Source organism: Dermacentor variabilis, chromosome 7 (genome assembly GCF_050947875.1).
Source record: "Dermacentor variabilis isolate Ectoservices chromosome 7, ASM5094787v1, whole genome shotgun sequence".
Taxonomy (NCBI): Eukaryota; Metazoa; Arthropoda; class Arachnida; order Ixodida; family Ixodidae; genus Dermacentor; species Dermacentor variabilis.
In genome coordinates, this window is record NC_134574.1 from 64,392,139 (window position 1) to 64,414,358 (window position 22,220).

The following is a 22,220-nucleotide window of genomic DNA, read 5'->3' on the forward strand; positions in this document are numbered from 1 at the left end:
GATTACCGTAGTCGAATGCGAAAATGTATATACAGATAAAACTGAAAATAACAATGGCTATATTTGGCTACAAATTTGTTTTGCTCTTTTTTGTGTTTGGCTACATTTGGGGTACAGTTTCTCTAGCTTTGGGCTACTCCACGTTGTCCGACCTGGCAACACTGGTCAAGCGCCGTAGACCGTTCAGGCACCCCGCGACATTACCCGGAAGTTGAATTCTCAGCTACTTCGAGTTTGTGCGAGTTTGATTCATTCGGGGTGTAAAATGTCCCGCTTCCGAAGTAGCGTTTCGTTCGCCAATTAGACCATTGTCTATTTTTTTTTCAATGCACAAACATATCGCATAATCTTCCCTTTCTCAGCCTTTGTACATTCATCGTAGCAAAATGCGTGTAGAAAAGTAGCAATAAAAACGTGTTTTCAATCAAGCTCTTTATCAAATTACTGCGCTTAGGGCGTGCATATCAAAACAGTATAGAGACGTGCAACCATAGAGAGGGAATGGTCAAAGCGGGTCCTCTGCAAACGCGGCGTCTTCAAAATGGCGCCAACAGGCAGCCAAAGCGCGCGCTCATTTTGGTGGCTTTCTGCTCTTCTCCTTGATCCCACTCCTCCAGATCGGCTTGCGGTCTGAGCGGGCCCCCTTTATGACGCTCTGTATGGCCAGCGGGCTCATGGTTTTCTGGGCCGCGGCATTGACCGCCTGCACGGGGCTCGCCAGGGCGGAGGCCTTGGCGGACAGCAGCTGGTCAGGCGACAAAGTCCCCTGGTCGTGGGGCGGAGACGTAGCTCCCGCGGCCGCCCTCGCAGCCTTGGCTTCCTTGGCCTCCTTGGCTGCCTTAGCAGCCTTGGCAGCCTGGTCCGCCTCGAAGAAGACGTGTTTTGTGATCGTGCTCAGTGTCTGCGACCAGCAGCGATGCATAGAAACATTGCATAAGCACCGCGAGGCGGACGACTTGTTGCAATTTATGGTTTTAACGCACCTCCTCGCGCGGCTGCTTCGGTCGCCGACTTCTCCAATTTTCTGTTGCCGACTGCTTCACTTCTTATTCTGCTTGTATGTTCGGGAACCTATACCCAGAGGCACATTCCCACTCGGAGTGATTGGCCGAGAATGTTTACGTACGTTAACCACTCGTTCATGCACACTTGCACACACCCAATGTCCCGAGCTGTCTATTTGGACGCATACCGAAATTGCGCCCACCCAGTGGCTGAAGTTTTCTGTTCGGGCATATATCGCGCCGCACAGGTCCGGTGGCACGTTCCCGGTGACCCAAGTTTTGTGTACTCCGTAGACAGCCGGCAGCTAGTACATGTTACATGAAGTGAAGGACGAAAGAAAGCTTCGCTTCAGACAATTGGTGGTGGCCTCAGCAAAGTCAAGGAGTCGACAACAGAAGCAGCCGAGTGTGAAGTTGAGTTAACAGATTGGAGCTAGAGCGTCTCCTGAACGAGAAGTGATCAGGTAGCTTGGTGTGAAGAATTAGAAGTGAAGACGTTTTAGTAAACACCAAAACAAGTTTCACTCATCACCGATTCCCACATATGCGTGGGATATCCGTGAAATTTTCTTTTTCGTTGTTGTAGTGCCGCTGTCGCTTTTCTGCGGCATGAGAGAAACACCCTTATAAACGTTCGCTTCAGCGTGCCAGCATGTTAGTAAAAGTAAATATTACAAGGGGGATGCGCGACAAGGGCAGAGCGGACGGCAAGTGCTTCTCTTCTCAAGGACAACGCCTCCAGTGCATACGAGCAAGCTGAACGAACATACGAAAACTATGAAGCCTACTATATTGGGCTGCCGATCGGTGCAATATGCGACGGCGCATATTGTTAAGAACGGCCAGCTGCAGTGCAAGTGCAGCGGTGGCAACCTCATCTTGGAATGCCGCCGCCAACCTCTAGCCACGGCGTGACTAAGTCGACTTTTTGTCGGGAACAATACGCACGTCCTCCACTCTCCGTCGCTTCAGCTAGGATGCGTTTGACGAAGCAGGCTTTGTGTTGAAACCGCCACCGTTACGCTCTAGCCTCGTGGCCGTTGTGACTGAAGGAGTTCGACGAAGCAGGCTTTGTGCGCAACACGACAACGCGGACCTGATCTGCTACGGGTGGGGGAGTTGCCGCGGGAACGTCGTCGTGGGCTCCTTCCCACGCGCCGACCAAGACGCAAGACAATGTGCTACCCGGGCGCGCTACCCGGGTCGGCTCCGAGTTCTACGAAATTCGTGTGGTATCGGCTCCGGACCATCGCACCTGTGTGTGTGTGTGTGTGTGTGTGTGTGTGTGTGTGTGTGTGTGTGTGTGTGCGTGTGCGCGTGTGTGCGTGTGTGCGTGTGTGCGTGTGTGTGCGTGCGTGCGTGCGTGCGTGTGTGTGTGTGTGTGTGTGTGTGTGTGTGTGTGTGTGTGTGTGTGTGTGTGTGTGTGTGTGTGTGTGTGTGTGTGTGTGTGTGTGTGTGTGTGTGTGTGTGTGTGTGTGTGTGTGTAAACCGTCCCGCGGAGAGGCGGCTAGTTTACGAGGCCTAAACGAATGTTCGCGTCACCTTGAATCGCGGGAGGACCGAGTGTTTAAAAACTGCTGTTGTGCGGATGCTCGACACACTTTCTTAAGCAGTCATGTTGGACTGAGACACTCTCTCAAGCAGTCGTGTTAGACTGACGTACTTTCTCTCACACTCATGGTAGACTGATGAACTGCATGTATATACTGTAAATAAACCCATATTCCTCGTTCTCGATGAGAAGCAGTCCTTCCCTTCATCAACGGCCTCAGCGTGGATAAGTTGGACGACGGCATGGGCCAGCTACCTTCGATTTCATGCCGGCTCCAATCTTGACAACGGATCACGAACGATGGGATTGAGCCCCCAATCCTGACAATATTGAAACATTCAAGGAAACGGGAAAGCACGACGAAGTCGAGAATAGCGAAGCACAGTGCTGGCTATCGACCATTCTTTTACTGCAGCCTGGCGTAATTGTGGCATGTTTCTGCGACGACTGTCCCAGGCCATCAAAAGTGCAATTCGAGAGAAAATTATTATTGTTACTGACCAAGTTTATAGCACTGGCTATGACATTTATTGTAATTCAAAGACGAAGTTAAAATCTAGTAACTGTAGAACGCGGTTTTTCTATATATAGCATCAATTAGGTATTCTTGAAATTTCAACATAAGTATACTCAAGTATAAGGCTCACAGCTGTGTAACTCAGCAATAAAGAAAGAGATATTGTAACGGCGTATTTGTACACCCGAAGAATAGGAGAAAGGGTGGTGGACGAGATGGAAGGCGGGGAATTCGTTTTTGGTTTGGCGGCCTCGCCCCTTCCAGTGCTTTAGCGCTGCGCGTTCTAAATAAGCATCTCCCGCTTTGTAACTATATCACATTTCTTTGAACTGCGCGTTATAATACATTTAAAGGGGATAACATTGGTGCATTATACACCACTCTGGAACATAACACTCATTTGTGAGTCGGATTTTAGCAAACCCTCGCAGGCGCTCGAACAATTTCCCAGAAGCTTTTAAATTATATCATATTTGTCCGCTTCAGAAGCTTTAGCAGATGCACGTTACATGACTGCGACATATTTTGTTCGCTGCTGTGATGGATTGTTAAATTTCGTACTCGTATATTTCAAGACTTCCCAAATGTCGGCAACTTCTTAAAATAAGTTTGATGTGAAATAAATATTCTGCCTCCTATAGACCCTTTTCATGCTTACAAACAGAGCTCCCAGAAGACTTCCGGTTAAGCCCTCAGTAGCGCAATATGTTACAATAGCCTATAAACTTATAGGACCCTCCAGCTGGCACCAGTTTTGCTGCAGAGTTGGAACGTTTGACAGGTGAATTGTAGTGTTAAGTGCAACAAAGAGAGCCCCTACATGAGCTTGATGTTCAGCGCACGTTCCTTATATCTGAAAACACCAAGAATATGTGTCTGGAGTATACTATGCGACAAAATACTTCTTTTTTCTTGGCTAACTGGACTGTCGAAGTTGGCTTACCGGAAGTTCCCTGGGGTCATGAACGCACTGCTGCCACATCGCGGATGCAAAAGGTGCTAGAATTTCAAATTCTCTGTCAAATGCAGCAAAATTCATTCCAATCGGTGCTAGTTTCTTTTCATAAAACCACTTGAACATTTTACATGCATTATTGCGATTGGCACTCTTTGGGAACTGCAAGGGACTGTTTGTGCAACCATTTTCCCGCCAACTTGGATTACTGGGTAATTCATGGTCTAATATATACAACATCGGGGCTGCTGTGCTTAACGAAGAGGGTTTAAAGCCAACCGTCGAACCAACTTGTGCCGCCTTGTACGTGCACTGTGTATGTGCCACTCTTCAACGGCAAGAAAAAGATCATTAAACATTTATCCGGCGCAGAATACACGGCGGCGCCACCAGATGGCGTAGCGTGCTAAGCGCGAGAGAGGAACCCGGCTGCATACACGCCTCGTACGCTACACGTTTCTGCGGCAGCAATACGGTGTGTCGCTTCAATTGCTTGAATGCGAGTCGCATTAACGGAAACGTTCATCGTCAGATGAGTTGTGCGGGTATTTCTTTAATCGGAAAATCTGAGTTAGGCCCCGAGCTAGCGCTTCATCCTTAGCATTTGTCTTTAATGTCTCTTTAACGCTTTGCCGGCCTGCAGAGGGCGCACGTGCTAAGCGACAAATGCTCGCCTCAAAGAACTTCTCCCAGGCGGCGACGGCGGCGGGCGTCATGGCCGACTTGTTGCTCTCGATAATCTCGCCCAACGTGGCGGAGTAGAAGTCCTCAAAGTATTCCGCGAGCACCCCCTCCCGCTGGGCGTGATTGGTCGCGTTCTTGCGCACCAACTCGGACAGGGCGTCGTAGTCGTCCACGGAGTCGACCATGGCACTCAGCTGGCTGCCAACCACGGCGGCGAACGCCCGGAACTGGGCGTCGTCGCGCAGAAGGCGCAGATCGCGACCCTGGAAGTTTGGGAACAGCGCCTGATGTTCCGGGTGCCGGGTGAACATGGCCAGCAGCACGAGACTGCCGAAGTCCGGGTTCTTCTGGCAGAACTTGCGCCAGGTATCGCGCAGCAGCGCCTTTTCGCGCTTAGTCATGCCCGTGCGCTTGTCCGCAACGTCCTTGCCGGCGTAGTTGCCCATGGCTGGCTTAGCCTCGAGTGCTCTTTGTTGCTCACCTGTAGGCCCGCGGCACATACGCCCACAATGGGGGACTGCCCGAGAATGATCGGCGGTTGCGAGAAACAGACTCCTGCGTTGCTTGCTTCTCGTTCGTCTTCGCTTCTTCTTTCTCGTTTGTTGGGTGATTTGTTTGCCTCCATGAAAGCTTATGCAGAATTTTATTAGGATGAGATGAAAAGTGAGGTAACACCGTTTTAATGAATGGAATTGTGAAATTCCATACAGGGAAATGGTTCTTCTAAGTTTTTGATAAGTGCGCGAAACAATGGCATAAGAAAAAATGATTCACCGACCCATCGTTAGCCAAAAGGGGGAGGGAGCCGGGACGTCGAGAACAGCTGGTTTCTGTTCCCAAGCGATTATTGTCACCCGCTTGCAGCGGATGGTCCGAAAAGTAGGGCGTTTTAGAATTATTTTAGTCAACTTCATAAAAAAGCGTTCGCTGGCCTACGTACGTTAAACCCAAGTGCTTGTGGGGCATTGCGGCGCGTGTGATTTGAACACATTTAGTTTAATGTTTAGAAACACAAGCCCAGAGAAAACGTCAGCGGACAAACGCCGTCTGGCACCTCATATCCTGGTCCCTCAAGCTATTAGGCAACAAGTCGGCGAAATGTTGCACGACCATATCATCCGGCCGTCGATAAGCCTGTAGACATCTCCTCTAGTCTTGGTAAATACAAAAGGATGAAACCCTACGTTTCTGCGTCGATTATTTACGACTGAACAAGGCCACGAAGAAGGACGTATACCCCCTCTAACGGATAGACGACGCATTGGATCGGCTCTGCAACGCTAAGTACTTCCCGTCGATGGACCTCAAGTCTGGCTACTAGCAAATAGAAGTCGACGAAAGAGATCACGAAAAAACCGCCTTCGTCACGTCAGACGGCCTTTGAGTTCAAGGTTATGCCATTTGGACTGTGCTGGGCGCCTGCAACGTTCCAGCTCATGAAAGACACTCTTTTAGCAGGATTGAAGTGGCAGACGTGTCTTGTTTACTAGGATGATGATGTCGTCTTCGTCGGGAATTTCGACGATCACCTTAGGCGGCTTGCGACAGTACTTGAGGCTATCAAATCATAAGGGATCACTCTGAAGCCGGAAAAGTCCCGCTTAGCTTACGATGAGCTCCTGTTTCTAGTCATCAGCAAATATGGAGTCCGCCCCGACCCGCAGAAGACAGCTGCCATCGCAAAGTTACAGCAGCCCGTAGACAAGGAGGCCGTACGTAGATTCCTTGGCATGTGTGCCTACTACAGGCGCTTTGTCAAGGACTTTTCGCGCATCGCGGCGCCGCTACCACATCTAACCAAATGTGACGTCGAGTTCAAGTGGGAAACGCTGCAGTCCAACGCATTTGAAAAACTCAAACGACGCATGCAGACGCCACCAGTACTTGCGCCCTTCGACGAGGATGCAGATACCGAAATCCACATTGACGCCAGTAGCCTAGACCTCGGGGCCATCCTAGTCCAGAGGAAAGACGGACTTGAACGGGTGATAGCTTACGCTAGCCGGTCGCTGTCAAAAGCGGAAGGCAATTATTCTACGACTGAAAAGGAATGCCTCTCCATCATTTGGGCTACAGCAAAATTCCGCCCTTACCTATATGGGAAACCATTCAATGTGGTCAGCGACCGTCACGCGTTGTGTTGGCTAGCTAATTTAAAGGACCCTTCAGGACTGCTGGCTCGGTGGAACCTCAGACTATAAGAATATGACATGACTGTAATCTACAAGTCCGGACGAAAACACTGATGTCGATTGCCTATCAAGCGCCCCCATTGACCCGCCGCCACAAGACGACGAGAATGACGAGCAGTCCTTGGAATAATAACCGCGAAAGACTTCGTTGAACAGCAACGAGCACACCCGGAGCTAAATGACCTTGTCGAGTATTTAAAAGGGAACACCGAAGTCCTCCCTAGGTCATTTAAGCGCGAATTATAGTCGTTCACGCTTCGAAACAACCTACTCGTGAAGAAGAACTTCTCACCAGTCCGCGTCAACTACCTTCTTGTTGTTCCGTCGGCGCTGCGTCCAGAAGTACTGCACGCCCTACATGACCATCCGACCGCTGGGCACCTCGGATTCTCCCGGACGCTATCGAGGATACAGAAAAGGTATTACTGGCCGCACCTGACCGCCGACGTCGCCCGTTACGTCAAGACATGCCGAGACTATCCGCGAGGCAAGACACCACCGACAAGGCCAGCGGGATTACTGCAGCCGATCAAGCCTCCTTGCTGACCTTTTCAGCAGATCGGGATCGTTTTGTTGGGACCGTTTTCGACGTCAACATACGGAAATAAATGGATTGTCATGGCGACAGACTACCTCACCCGCTTCGTTGAAACTAAAGCCCTGCCGAAAGCTAACGCAGCCGAGACGGCGAAATTTTTCGTCGAGAACAGCCTGCTGTGATATGGTGCCCCGGAAGTCCTCATCGCCGACAGAGGAACGGCCTTTACAGCAGAGCTAACGCAAGTCATTCTTCAATACAACCAGACAAGCCACAGGAGGGTGACTGCCTACCACCCGCATACGAATGGACTCACGGAGCACCTGAACAAGACCCTCGCCGACATGCTAGCAGTGTACGTCGACGTCGCGAGCACAAGGCGTGGGACGCGGTCCTGCCGTACGTAACCTTTGCTTACAACACGGCAGTGCAAGAAACAACACGGATCACGCCGTTCAAGCTGGTTTACGGCAGGAACCCAAGGACGACTCTCGACGCCATGCTGCCACACGTCACCGACGAAGAGAATCTTGATGTCGCCACATATATCCAGCGCGCCAGAGAAGCCCGACAGGTCGACTGCCTGCACATCAAGAACCAGCAGAGGACCGACAGCCGATACTATAACCTTCGACGATGCTACGTCGAGTACCGACCCGGCAACCGTGTTTGGGTCTGGGCCCCGATACGCCGACGAGGACTCGGTGAGAAACTATTATTCCGCTATTTCGGACCCTACAAGATCATCCAGTGCATTGGCGCACTCGACTATGAGGTAGTGCCAGACAGCATTTCGCTATCACAACGCCGCCGTTGGCGACCTGAAATAGTTCATGTTCTGCGGCTTTCTGGAACTTTCTGGAAGACGCGCGGGAACCAGCGATTACTCTGGAACCTTCGGCCACTGATGTATAAAAGCTGACGCGCTTGATCCGCAGATCATATTTTCGACAATCGCCGACTGTGTTCGACGCTATCGTTGTGCTTTGAGTGTAGCCTGCTTTTGAGGGCACGTGTTCGCCCAATAAAACACTAGTTTCGCCATTCACAGTTTTGGTGCTTTCTTCACCGTCACTACCACGTGACAACATTGATGGAATAACGAAATCAGTATGACGACAATGAGGTGCCAATTTTCAAATTATAACGATGCTTTCACGACGACAGTGTGACCACGAACACATGAGGACATTCCTATATGACGACTATATGACAACGATGGCAGGAGAACAACGGTACGACGACAACCGGTGGAAGAAGCTGGAATGACCACGATGGCACGTGCACGACGGCGTGACGATAACGGTATGACAACGGCTTCATGATAGCGTCTGTCTGACAATGACGCAGTATCGACGACTGCGTGACAGTGGTGGCATAATCACATTTGGATGTCGGCATCATGAATAAGATATAATGACGGACAAGGAATGACGTCGATGGATCGACGAGGGTATCATGGGAATGACTGCATGACGACAATTGGCTGACATTGCTGAAGTGACGGCAATTGTGAAATCACAGCGTGGCTACGATGGTTTCACGGCAACGGTATGACGACGAACTTTGTGACGTCGATTACTCACGACGACTCCATGTCGTGAGTCGGATGTCGAAGTTACAATGACTACGATGGAACGACCGCAACGGCATTCCAACGACGGTATGTTAAGAATGCGTGACGACAACGCAATGACGACGATAGCGTGACAACGGCATGATGATACTGGAATGACGACGAGTGTATGATAACACTGGTGTGAGGATGACCTTATCGTGAAACATGTATGACGGCAGCGTGATGACTGTAGTATGACGAGAGTCGCATGATGAAACTGAAGTGACGACGATGGCACGACCGCGACGGCATGATGACGTCCGTTGGCGACAGATGCAGGATTGCGACTACGTGGCGATGATGGCATGACAAGGGCCACATAATCACGACTGAATGACGACAATACGCTTACAATACAAATATAAAGAAATATTGACATCGATCAAACGAGGAAGGTGGTATGACGACGACTGCATGATGCAATGGGACGCTACTAAAGCGTTGATATTGATAAAACGACAGCGTGTCGACGATGGCGTGCTGACGAGGACATGATCAAAGTCGGATGACAAAGCTGGAATGCCAGCGACGCAACGAACACGACAGCACCAAGACCCCGAACACATGCTTGGTGTCCCAAGCTATTAGAGAACTTAGGCTACTGATTCGGAGCAGGAGTGACGACGGCAGCATGACGAAAGTCAGATCATGAAGATGGAATGACGACAATTGAACGACCACGACGGCATTATATGGCTGTGTGACGACGAATGCATGAGGACTGTATGACGACGACAGCGTGACGATGACGGCACGACGACTGCTAGATGATAAAGTTGGCATGACGGCGATAGTATGAACACGAAGGCACACCGACCACGAGCCCATACCTAATGTCCCAAGCCATTAGACAACTTGTGCAATTGGGTTAGAATAGAAGGCGTGACGATGTCGGCATGGCGTGAGTACGATGTCGCGAAGCTGGAATGGCGACGATAGAACTACCACGACGGCATCACGGCCACGAGCACCTACCAAGCGGCCCAACGAGATTAAAAACTTAGGTCGCTGGGTCCGCGTAAGATAGATAGATAGATAGATAGATAGATAGATAGATAGATAGATAGATAGATAGATAGATAGATAGATAGATAGATAGATAGATAGATAGATAGATAGATAGATAGATAGATAGATAGATAGATAGATTACAATCAACCTCTCTATATGGCTTTCATAGATTATGAAAAGGCATTTGGTTCAGTAGAGACACAGTAGAGACACAGTAGAGACACAGTCAGTTCAGTAGAGACACAGTCATAGAGGCATTATGCAATCAAGGATTGCATAATAGCTTACGTGAATTACATCAAGGCTTACGTGAATATCTTGCAAAATATCTACAAAGAGTCCACAGCTACGTTGATTCTCCACAAGAAAAGTAGAAAGATAACTATGAAGAAAGGTATCAGGTAAGGGAGACAATCTCTGAAATGCTATTCACTGCATATTGGAAAGATATATTCAAACTATTAAATTGGGAAGGCCTAGGAGTGAGGGTCAATGGCAAATATCTAGGCAACCTTCAGTTGGCAGAAGACATTGTCTTGTTCAGCAACACTGGGGACAAATTGCAACAAATGGTTGAGGACTTTAACAGAGAAAGTGTAAGAGTGGGGTTGTAGATTAACATGCAGCAAACAAATATAATGATCAATAGCCTGACAAGGAATCAAGAGTTCAGGATCGCCAGTCTGCCTCTAGAGCCTGTGAAGAGCCTGTCAGACAGTAAGCTGTCAGACAGTAACTGACAGTAAGCTGATCGGTCTATAATTTTTCAAGTCTTTGGCGTCCCCTTTCTTATGGATTAGGATTATGTTAGCGTTCTTCCAAGATTCCGGTACGCTCGAGGTCCTGAAGCATTCCGTATACAGGACGGCCAGTTTCTCTAGAACAATCTGTCCACCATCCTTCAACAAATCTGCTGTTACCTGATCCTCCCCAGCTGTCTTCCCCCTTTGCATATTTCCCAAGGCTTTCTTTACTTCTTCCGACGTCACCTGTGGGATTTCGAATTCCTCTAGACTATTTTCTCTTCCATTATCGTCGTGGGTGCCACTGGTACTGTATAAATCTTTATAGAACTCCTCAGCCACATGAACTATCTCATCCATATTAGTGATGATATTGCCGGCTTTGTCTCTTAACGCATACATGTGATTCTTGCCAATTCCTAGTTTCTTCTTCACTGCTTTTAGGCTTCCTCCGTTCCTGAGAGCATGTTCAATTCTATCGATATTATACTTCCTTATGTCAGCTGTCTTTTGCTTGTTGATTAACTTCGAAAGTTCTGCCAGTTCTATTCTAGCTATAGGGTTAGAGGCTTTCATACATTGGCGTTTCTTGATCAGATCTTTCGTCTCCTGCGATGGCTTACTGGTATCCTGTCTAACGGAGTTACCACCGACTTCCATTGCACACTCCTTAATGATGTGATGCCCACAAGATTGTCGTTCATTGCTTCAACACTAAGGTCCTCTTCCTGAGTTAAAGCCGAATACCTGTTCTGTAGCTTGATCTGGAATTCCTCTATTTTCCCTCTTACCGCTAACTCATTGATCGGCTTCTTATGTACCAGTTTCTTTCGTTCCCTCCTCAGGTCTAGGCTAATTCGAGTTCTTACCATCCTGTGGTCACTGCAGCGCACCTCGCTGAGCATGTCCAGGTCTTGTATGATGCCAGGGTTAGCGCAGAGTATGAAGTCTATTTCATTTCTAGTCTCGCCGTTCGGGCTCCTCCACGTCCACTTTCGGCTATCCCGCTTGCGGAAGAAGGTATTCATTATCCGCATATTATTCTGTTCCGCAAACTCTACTAATAACTCTCCTCTGCTATTCCTAGTGCCTATGCCATTTCCCCCCCTGCCTTGTCTCCAGCCTGCTTCTTGCCTACCTTGGCATTAAAGTCGCCCATTAGTATAGTGTATTTTGTTTTCACTCTACCCATCGCCGATTCCACCTCTTCATAGAAGCTTTCGACTACCTGGTCATCGTGACTGGATGTAGGGGCGTAGACCTGTACGAACTTCGTTTTGTACCTCTTATTAAGTTTCACAACAAGACCTGCCACCCTCTCGTTAAGGCTATAGAATTATGTGTATGTTACCAGCTATATTCTTATTTATCAGGAAGCCGACTCCTAGTTCTCGTCTCTCCGTTAAGCCCCGGTAGCACAGGACGTGCCCGCTTTTTAGCACTGTATATGCTTCTTTCTTCCGTGCTGATGTCTGCATATTACAAGAGCTCGGCTACCCACCATCTGCAGAAGCACCAAGAAAATGCCAGTTACCACGGGACATACGAGATTTGATCTCCGTATCGCCGATACCAAGAAATGTACACCCTGAATATAACAAGGGTAGAAGGAAAGCAAGAGCTTCAGCCATACTCAAACAGATCCAGACAGAGGGGCGTAGAGCCTGCTTTGTTGACGCGGCCGCATATCGGAAGGGGTGCTCCTTTCCTGCAGTAGTGGTAGATTCCAAACAGCGACTCACGAACTGTGCATCTGTACGAACCGCAGATCCGGCGATAGCCGAGCAGGTGGCCATTGCCTTGGCGATGCTTGATGACAGCAGCGACGTCATCTACAGTGACTCACGGTCGGCCATTAGGGCATTTCACTGTGGAGTGATCTCAGAACAGGCTTTTGGGCTGCTTCGTAAGGCAGGTCCGGATAGAATCAAGTATCACTTGCTTACTTGGTTCCCAGCCCACGTTGGGCACATGGCGGGTGTCCCCACGAGCCTCAATGAGACGGCCCACGCTGCCGCGCGCGCACTGACTGACCGCGCTGGCGCTGTAACGGCCGAAGAGAGAGTTACGCATGGTAGGGACGCGCCTGCCACTTATAATGAACTTCTTAAACACTTCTATCTCTCGCGGCGACAATACCCTCCTCCTCACCCCAAGCTCACTAGGCCTCAGGCACTGACATTCAGACTGTTGCAGACAGAAACCTATCCCAACCTGTTCACGTTACATGCGATATATCCGGAGATTTACACTGACGACGCGTGCCCCGCTTGCAGGGATAGATCAACACTTTCGCACATGCTCTGGGGATGTATCTCTATAGCAAGCCCTGACCTCAGCTCAACTAGGTGGGAGGCGGCCCTCCGCAACCCACTCCTGGCTGAGCAACGTTGGGCTGTCCAGCAGGCCCACGATGCGGCTGGCAGGCTAGGCCTGTCGGTCCCGACTTGGGAGCGGCCCGCGACGTGCTAATACGCGTTCTGCAGGACTGTAAAATAAAAGTTACTCAATCAATCAATATGCTTCTTTCGGACTCCTAACTTCACTGATCCCTATTATATCCCATTTACTGCCCTCTAATTCCTCGAATAGCTCTGCTCGACTCGCCTCACTAGATAACGTTCTAGCGTTAAACGTTGCCAGGTTCATATTCCAATGGCGGCCTGTCCGGAGCCAGGGATTCTTAGCACCCTTTGCTGCGTCGCAGGTCTGACCGCCGCCGTGGTCAGTTGCTTCGCAGCTGCTGAGGACTGAGGGCCTGGGTTTGATTGTTGTGTTCATATAGGAGGTTGTGGCCAAGTACTGCACCAGGGTTGCCAATCCTTCTCTGTTGAGGGAGCGCGTTACCGGTTCTGGCCACCGGGATCAGGCCACACTCCAGGCCTGTTTATGCAATTTTATCAACACGCGGATTTTTTTTTATCCGGTGGGAAATTGCCGGCACCGGGATTCGAACCACGGACCTCTTGCACGCGAGGCGGGTGTTCTTCCTCTACGCCACCGCTGCACTGCGGTATAGTGTATTGCGGTCAAAGTCGGTCTCAGTCATTTCGCGAGCACCATGATTCGACTTTGTTACGTTGTGGGCTGCAAACGTAACGACTAGCAATATGTGAAGCTGCGACATTGTGTCCCTCTGCAAGGCAGCAGACGAGCGCACTGGCTGCAGCGCATCGGACTGCCGCTATCCGATCGGCGCCAGGATTTGCGCGTTCGCGGCCGTCACTTTACACCGGAAGTTTACTAACTCAATAGCGTTTCGCGAGTCCGGTATTAGGGTAAATGCAAGCGCAAGGGGCCAGGGCCTGGCCGTCTGACTGCGTCGTTTCACGGGATGAGCAGAAGCGCAAACGTGAATCGTCTGCACGGTGCAGCCATCTGGCAGCACAGAGCACAACCCCACATATTAGCAGCAGTAGCAGTAATGAAGTGTCTTCTTTGCTGCTGCTGTAAATTGTTCGCAGGAATGTAATCGTTAACAGGTTGTTTTGTAAATGTTTAAAATGTTTTACCCTTGGTTAGAGCAATATTAGCTCTTTGTATCGAAGCAACGCAGGCTGTTTCGATGGCTCTCGCTTGGCGCTGACTGCCAAGCGGCTGGCGGAGAGTTTGGAGAGGCTTTGCGCGCTCGCTCCTAGAGAGCCGGAAGTCGACAACACGTCGTGCCATCATGACGCAGAGCCAGTGAAGGCGGAGCTTAGCCTTGATCACTCGGCGAACGAGCTGAGGAGAAAATGCATGACTGTGGAGGAGGGTAACTTATAACCATCCGTAGCTCTCTAAATATGAGACGCTTCACACAAAATTGTGGTGCGAATGATTAACTTTAGCTGTACCCTACGCGTCTGCAAAATTTGCCGAACCGTTTCAGGGGCCCTTTAACTGGAAGCTTACCACTATCATAGAAAATAAATGGATTCTACTGGTGCTAACATATGGGGCAGAAACTTGTTGGTTGACAACGAAGCTCGACAACAAGTTAAGAACCGCTGAAGGAACGATGGAACGAAGAATTCTAGGCGCAGCGTTAAGAGACAGGAAAAGAATGGTGTGGATCAGAGAGCAAACGGGGATAGCCGATATTCTAATTGACATTAAGAGAAAAAGATTGAGCTGGGCAGGCCACGTAATTCGTAGGCTAGATAACCGGTGGACCATTAGAGTTACAGAATGGGTGCCAAGAGAAGGGAAGCGCAGTCGAGTACGGCAGAAAACTAGGTGGGGTGACGAAATTAGGGAATCCGCAGGCGCAAAGTTGGAATTCGTTGGCACAGCCAAGGCGCAATGGAGATCGCAAGGAGAGGTCTTCGTCCTGCAGTGGACATAAAATAGGCTGAAGATGATGGCGGTGGTGGTGGTGGTGGTGGTGGTGGTGGTGGTGATGGTGATGATGATGATGATGATAGATAGATAGATAGATAGATAGATAGATAGATAGATAGATAGATAGATAGATAGATAGATAGATAGATAGATAGATAGATAGATAGATAGATAGATAGATAGATAGATAGATTCTAAACGGGTGAAGTTGGTGACAAAGAATGCTAGTCGCCTTAAAGAGCAGCACAATGTGGAGGGGATTGCATGAAAAGTTATGGAAATGTTAAGACGAGAAACTGGGGAGATTACTTGCGATCCCATTGGTTTCGAGCTGATTTTCACAGCCATGTCTTTATTGACTACTTGTTTCTGCTTCGCCATCTTATTGTACCTCTCGATTGTTGCATATTTTCTTCGTAGTGATATATTACAACGCAGTGGCACGTTTTCTCAAATGCCGGGCAAGCCGAAAAAACGCGTGCAGATACCCTACAAGCAGACGTTGGAGGAACCAAACCTTAGTGAAATCGTCGGGGTTGATTGTTCATTCGAAGCAGCTTTCCAATCACACCATCACACATGCACGTCATGCCTTCGGTACATGGCGCTGGCACATGAAATTACATTTGCATACCATGGAGTTTCCTACAAATTTTACTAGAGGGAAATGTGGCGCTAGTGTGTACGGGAGCTTCAAACATGGTAGGTCAGCTAGCACGATAATGAGGAACAGTGGATGGATTTGCCAAAACTTCCTTCTTCTGACTTCGAACGGCTTTGCGACTTTAGATTTTCAGAAAACATTTGCGGTATAAATGCCACTATTCGCCATGATTACCTGCACGCGCGCAGAGCCTTATGGCTTTCTGAGTTTAGAAAAGTGGGATTTCTGCCATGTTTAGGTCAATTAAGGAAGCGTAAGCATAGTAACAAAAGGCTGAAAGCATCCCCAGATAGAGTCGCATAAGCACAACATATGACGGAAAATGTAACTGGTGTTTTCACATCAAACACATCGTAAATAAAGGGACATGAGCCTTGACTATATATACTATGCAGAATCAGTAACCGGTGTTCTGGTATGCGAAGGGACATACTCTTATGTATTTATCTCATGCAGGCACGTACCCAGCCCCCCCCCCCCCCGAAATTAAGCGGCATACCCCCTCTCCCCGCCCCACGCCAGCAATCCTCACACACATTCCTAAAGCGCCACCAAATCAATGTTGAGACTTGACAGCTATTCGGCGGTCAACACTTTGCTGCCTTTTTCACTCCTTTTGGATGACGGTATTCATCGGCACCTCCTGGGGTGTGAAGGCCAGTTTCTCATCGATTCGGTGCCCAAGCAATTAACTCCAGATGCGTTCAGTTGTCACCGTCTACTCAACGGTCCCGCGCATTGCTGTTGCTTCGTTAGTTCAATTACCTTCTTTGTTTAGACTGATCTAGGGACCAGGGAAGGGATTCGGTTCGTAGTCAGCTGGGCGTATGCATGAGGAACGAGTTGCAGCCGGAGAAAACGCCAATTGAGTTTAACTTTTCCTTTTGCTTCATTATTTCCTCGAGTGGCGGCTCGCCGCGAAGCTGGCAGATCGTCGGAACCATATACCCGTGATATGGGTTAAATAAAGCGCAATTTAAAATAACGCGAAACAGCGTCCATCATCAAACCCTACAATAACCCTTAAACCCATAAGCAATATGACTGTCACCCGTTACCTCGTCTGGTTTTTCCCTAATTGTACAGCACTTTTTGTGCAAAATTGGCAACTGGTAACAAGAGCCGCAAGGAGTTGAGAAATTAAGCCAAGGCAACAGCCAAACAGGAAGGAAAAGTGAAAATTAACAAATTTAACCGTTCTTTATAAAAGTATTTATGGATCGATATCTTTTTATTTAAAAAGGAAGTAGGGAAACGCTGCCAGAAGTGATAAACAAAGGCCCTATAACGTAAAACTATTTCAATATGTTTCTATTCCAATCTCCTGCCGTCAAATTTGCGTAACCACCAAAGCAAGCACCGGGCGGTCACCCGCAGGGTTGTCTGAACAGACCAATCAAACGCTCTCCTCGTTCATAGGAGGTCACTTTTGTTTGCTTGAAAAACGAACAACATTGCCTACACTGAGCGGCTTGTCGTATCTAATTGGCTGACAAGAGGCGAGGAGAACGCTCAAGTGGAGAGGGATTCGATGGGGCCGAGCCACTGCACTGAAAGTCGACAACCAGATGAAGAGGGTGGTGCCGGCGTCTACGATTGGTCGGCTTTCCTTTAGCTTGCGGTGGCTGGTCGAAAATCGCGCCGGCATGCAACGGAAGCTCAAGAATGACGCTTAAACGGACCCTCAGCAAAGAAGAGCTGGCAGAATGAGGGTATAAACGTGCCGAAAGTGCTCGAAAACGTTACACGGCCACGCAAGAAGCGTTATTATACTCAAATACACCCATGCTCTCCGGCAGGTGCGAGTAGCCAGCGTCTGAGCGATCGGCGGCAGCCATCTTCTATTCCTTTCGGAACGGGGCAGCCTGCGGCTATTCCGAAGAAAATTCAGTTTTGTTCGGCATATTAATGCGTCTTTATCGCGTACACGTCACTTTGACGCGGAGAGTTCTTGCGGTTTTGTGACGTCGCGTGACAGGCAGGTGAAGTGGGTGCAGCCCGAACACTTTTTACCAATAGCCGAGGGCTAATGGCGAAAAGAGGTCGAATCAGAAATAACTGTTTTTCTTTTTTTCTGTCAAATCATGCATAATCAGTGTGTACACATCATATCAGATGGGGAGGTATCGCGCTTTTCGTGACGTCGCGTGACAGACAGGTGAAAAAAGGTGGTCTAAAAAAGTTTTTGGCCAATCGTGGAGGGCTGATAGCAGAATTGGAATAGAAAAGTTTGGAATAGTTTTACGTTATAGCGCCCCAATTCTGTGTATTTTGAATGACACGTATACAGTCATCAGTCGAGCCGCCTGACGTAGCCACTTCTATGCTGTGTTTATGTAGGTGTTTTTGTAACCTTCCGCGATGTGCGCAGTATCGAAGCGCAGCGTCCTGCGCTCTGCGCGGTTGTACGGGACTGGCGGCCACCCATCATTACGCAACTTCCCAAATAACAATACGCGTCGGTTTTGGCACTTGGTAGAGCAATAAATGAGGGATCCAAAAGAACTGCGCTTGTTCTGCAAGTATATATTTCTCTACAATTCTTCCAGAGCTAATAAAAAAAAAAAGAAAACGCCACTATAGTCGGATACAACTTAAGTATGCAGTGAAGCCCCGCGCACGCCCTCATAACCGCCAGCCACTGTTCCTCCGCGAGGCTTCAAATAATTCGTACTTCAAACTTTTCCTGTTACCCAAATAAGGCGGTAACCAGAAAAATAAAATTATTAGCGCGTAATTTTATACGCTTTTCCTCGCCTACTATAGTGGACTGGCGAAAGCCTAATTCTTTATTGAAGTGAAATAAAATGTTTGCTTCGCTGCAACTATTTCTTGTGAAGTTTCACTTCAGTTGGCAGTGAAGTTTCATGAGTAAAACGGACTCAGAAGTGAAATTAACTATACCGCAGACCTTTGAAGATTTAATTAATTATGAAGTTTTATGTTCCAAAACCACGATCTGATAATCGGCGCGCCGTAGTGGGGAACTCTGCAAATATGGACCACCTGGTGTTCTTCAACGTGCACCTAAATCTAAGTAGGCGGGTGTTTTCGCATTTCGTCCCCATCGAAATGCGGCCACCGTGGCCGTATCCCGCGACCTCGTACTTAGCAGCCCAACACCATAGCCACTAAGCAACCACGCCGGGTAGACTTTTGAGGAGTTTAATGCTCAGACTCCATACGCTTTGTCCATGTCTGTTGCACACCTCATTGCTTCCGTCGATGAAAAGGCTCTTCAAGAACAGCAGACGCTCCGGAGGTATCAAGTACGACGCCATTTTGAAAAGGCCGCATGACGACGATTTTGTTTGCTTCTGTAATTGGCTGGCCGATTAACACAGCCCCGTGCGGTCCGTGTGCCTTGGTTGCCAACGGCTCTTTCTTTTAGGTTGTATGCTACTATAGAAATCTACTATAGGGAGACCACATGCCCTCTTTGATGCATCTCTATATGCCAACTGGACTCCGCCGAAGCGAGGCGACTCTGCTTTATCGCTTATGGTTAGGGGTGGCTTTCACGAAATCTTACTCATTCCGCATTGGAATGGCCGACAACGCTCTCTGCAATGCCTGTCTTTGCGAGGAGACGCTGCAACACATTCTGTGCGACTGTCCTGAATATAATGTTCAGCGACAGTCCCTGGCATCCGTTCTCGCGCACCTTGACACTAGACCATTGTCCCTCGACACGATTTTCACATGCCGCCGACAGAAGACATCGCAGGTGAAGGCGACAAAGGGACTACTTCAGTTTTTGAAAGAGACGGGATTGGACAAGCGGCTCTGACAGTGTTATCACGTACAATGCCAGATTGATAGACTCTACCGGACGATGTTTGTGTGCTGTGCTATGTGCTCTCTCTCTCTCTCCCCCTTGCCCATCTTTCATCGCACCCATCCCTCTCCCATGTGTAGGGTAGCAAGCCGGTTACGCTAAACTGGTTAACCTCCCTGCCTTTCCTTCTCTACTTTTTCCTTCCTTCCTTACTATAGGGAGACGCCTTCGTCCTGTTGTAGAAATAAAATAGGCTGAAGATGATGATGATGATGATAGAAATTTTTATTTTGCACTTTCGTCTGTTTACTTGTTCTTGGCAGTGTTCTTCCTGCGCTTCTTTCCTGCGCGAGTCCATTATATGTGGTTCCTTGTTTGCCAAGTAAAGAAGAGGTGTATCTCACCAGCGCGCTACCTGTGAGATACACCTTATTTCATTTCTCTTTTGCGGGTTTACGCGTCTTTATGGCGAATGGCGGGCGTTATTAACATTTGTACTAATAAAGGTACCCCCTCATTTGCATAGAAAAGTAACCTTGGGTTGCCCCCCCCCCCCGAAAAAAAATCCTGGGTACGTGCCTGACCTCATGTACTATGTACGACCGATTCTGGAAATTGCTTGTTTAGTTTTCTGGATGTCCAAGCTATAAAATAACACGCCTTGTTCTTTTAAAGAGGGAAGCTCTTTGCCTATATTCCTGTCTTCCTAAATTTTTTGCTAATAATAATAATAATAATAATAATAATAATGTCTTCATTTGTGTCCCATAAAAGTACACGACACGGGAGACCTGCAGTAAAAGCTGTCATGAATGACAGCTTGGCAGAGTCGTAGGCCCCCCATACACGGGGCAGTTAGTTACATATCTACAAAAAGCATATATAATAATACATGGTCACATTTGAAATTACGCATTCCGAGTGTACAATGTAACGTACACAAAAAAATAAGACAATATGGAAATATAAATTGCAAGTTCACTCATACAATAAACCATCACAGTCAACGACGAGTCACAAAAGGAATAACATAAATGCAGTTTCGCTTATCCGCAAGAAACAACAGTAATACATGCACAATGATGGTAAAGAGAAGCAAAACAGATACAGCACACATTGTAAATTGAAAGAGGGAAAACAGAACCATTCCCTCACCATGTACACGGTTAGGGATAACGGGGTAAAGAAAAACATGGTTTGCAGAAACGAAAAGTTCAGAAAGTAACGGACTAGAGTTTGTTAAGATGCTGTCGAAGTTCTTTGAATGTTATATCTTCAAGTTTAACGTGTTCATTATTTAATCTATTAAGTAACCTGGGTAATTTGTTCTGTAGTGTCTTTAGACCATACGTTGTTTTATAAGTTCTCACTTTCCAGCGCATAGTATTACGTGTCAGGCGGGCAGAAGTGTTTTCCTGTAGGTTAGCTAAACGTTGTAAAAAATAGCTATAATTTATTTTTTTCGTTTTTATATGTTTTGCCTAAGATGGGGGTCGAACAATTTGGCAACTGGGATTACGTTGTACTTGTCAAAAAGACGCTGTGTGTGCGAGTGATAGGGCAAGCCCTAAACAATTTTAGGAAACTTTTTCTGCAACCTATGAAGCCTGTTTAAGTTTCCCTGTTTTGTGTCAGACCATATTGGATGGCAGTACTTTATTCTGCTGGAAAACAATGAATTATAGATTAACATCGTAGTTTGCGGTGGAAGTATATGGCGAATTCTGTATGTTAAACCTATTACTTGCGCAAGCTTATTTGCCACGCTATCCACATGAGCATCCCATGACATATGTTCATGAAAAGTGACACCTAATGTTTTAATACTGGAAGTAATCTCAATAGGTGTTGCATTTATTGAGATTAGTTTCCTGATTGATATATGCTTGTTTTTAGCTCAACCTATTACAGCTTTTGTTTTATTCTCATTTATCAGGAAGCTATTCCTACGTGCCCATTCATATAATTTTGCTGACGTGAAATTAGCGCCGTCGACAAGGTGCATGTGTTATACAAGTACGCCCGTCAACCTTGTCTTCATCCGAGATTCCTCAAGTTTACGGTTCGAACCTACTTCAAAATTTATGTATCCCCTCTACGATATACATACATGTTGGGAGCTCGGTTCCACAGGTTGAGAGCGGAGAGTCGCCTGGCTTTCTTCCACAGTAAAAGCAGGTTTGCCTAGTGGCTGTGGTAGCGCCCCTGTCGGGCAGCCACATTTCTTCCAGGACAGAGCAGAGGGCAATGATCTCCGCGTGGATGCCAGGCGAGGTAACTTAATTTACCAGAAGCGGGGGACAGCGTATAGTGACACACGAGCACTACATTGGCTCCCCCCTAGAATGCCGGAGGCTTAGGTGTGAATGGAGGAAGGAATGAAACGTTAATATTCAATATAGGCTGGTTTGACGCTGTCGCACGACACTGTCTCTTTTTTACTGCGAACGTCAATTTGCAAGGTTTTCTCTGAACGCGAAACCACACAAAAGGAGCCCTCATAGGAAGAAATCGACGCTGGCTTGACAGAGTCGCGCCACAGAAAGACGCGCGTGGTTGTGTCCATTGTCGGGAAACTAGACACAGGCTGCCCGCGGGCGATACGTGGGGATGCAGGTCGAAGCTGGTCGAGCCAGGAATG

At 48.1% G+C, this 22,220-nt stretch overlaps 1 protein-coding gene across 1 annotated transcript; it reads right to left on the reverse strand.

The window, feature by feature from the left end:
* Positions 1–571: 571 nt before the first annotated feature.
* On the reverse strand, positions 572–5,315 carry LOC142588673 (cytoglobin-1-like). The gene is made up of 2 exons (XM_075700494.1): positions 4,703–5,315; positions 572–901 (listed from the first exon to the last, which is right to left on the reverse strand). The coding sequence occupies exons 1-2, from the start codon at positions 5,210–5,212 to the stop codon at positions 572–574; spliced, it is 840 nt and encodes a 279-aa protein (XP_075556609.1). The 5' UTR covers positions 5,213–5,315.
* Positions 5,316–22,220: the final 16,905 nt, after the last annotated feature.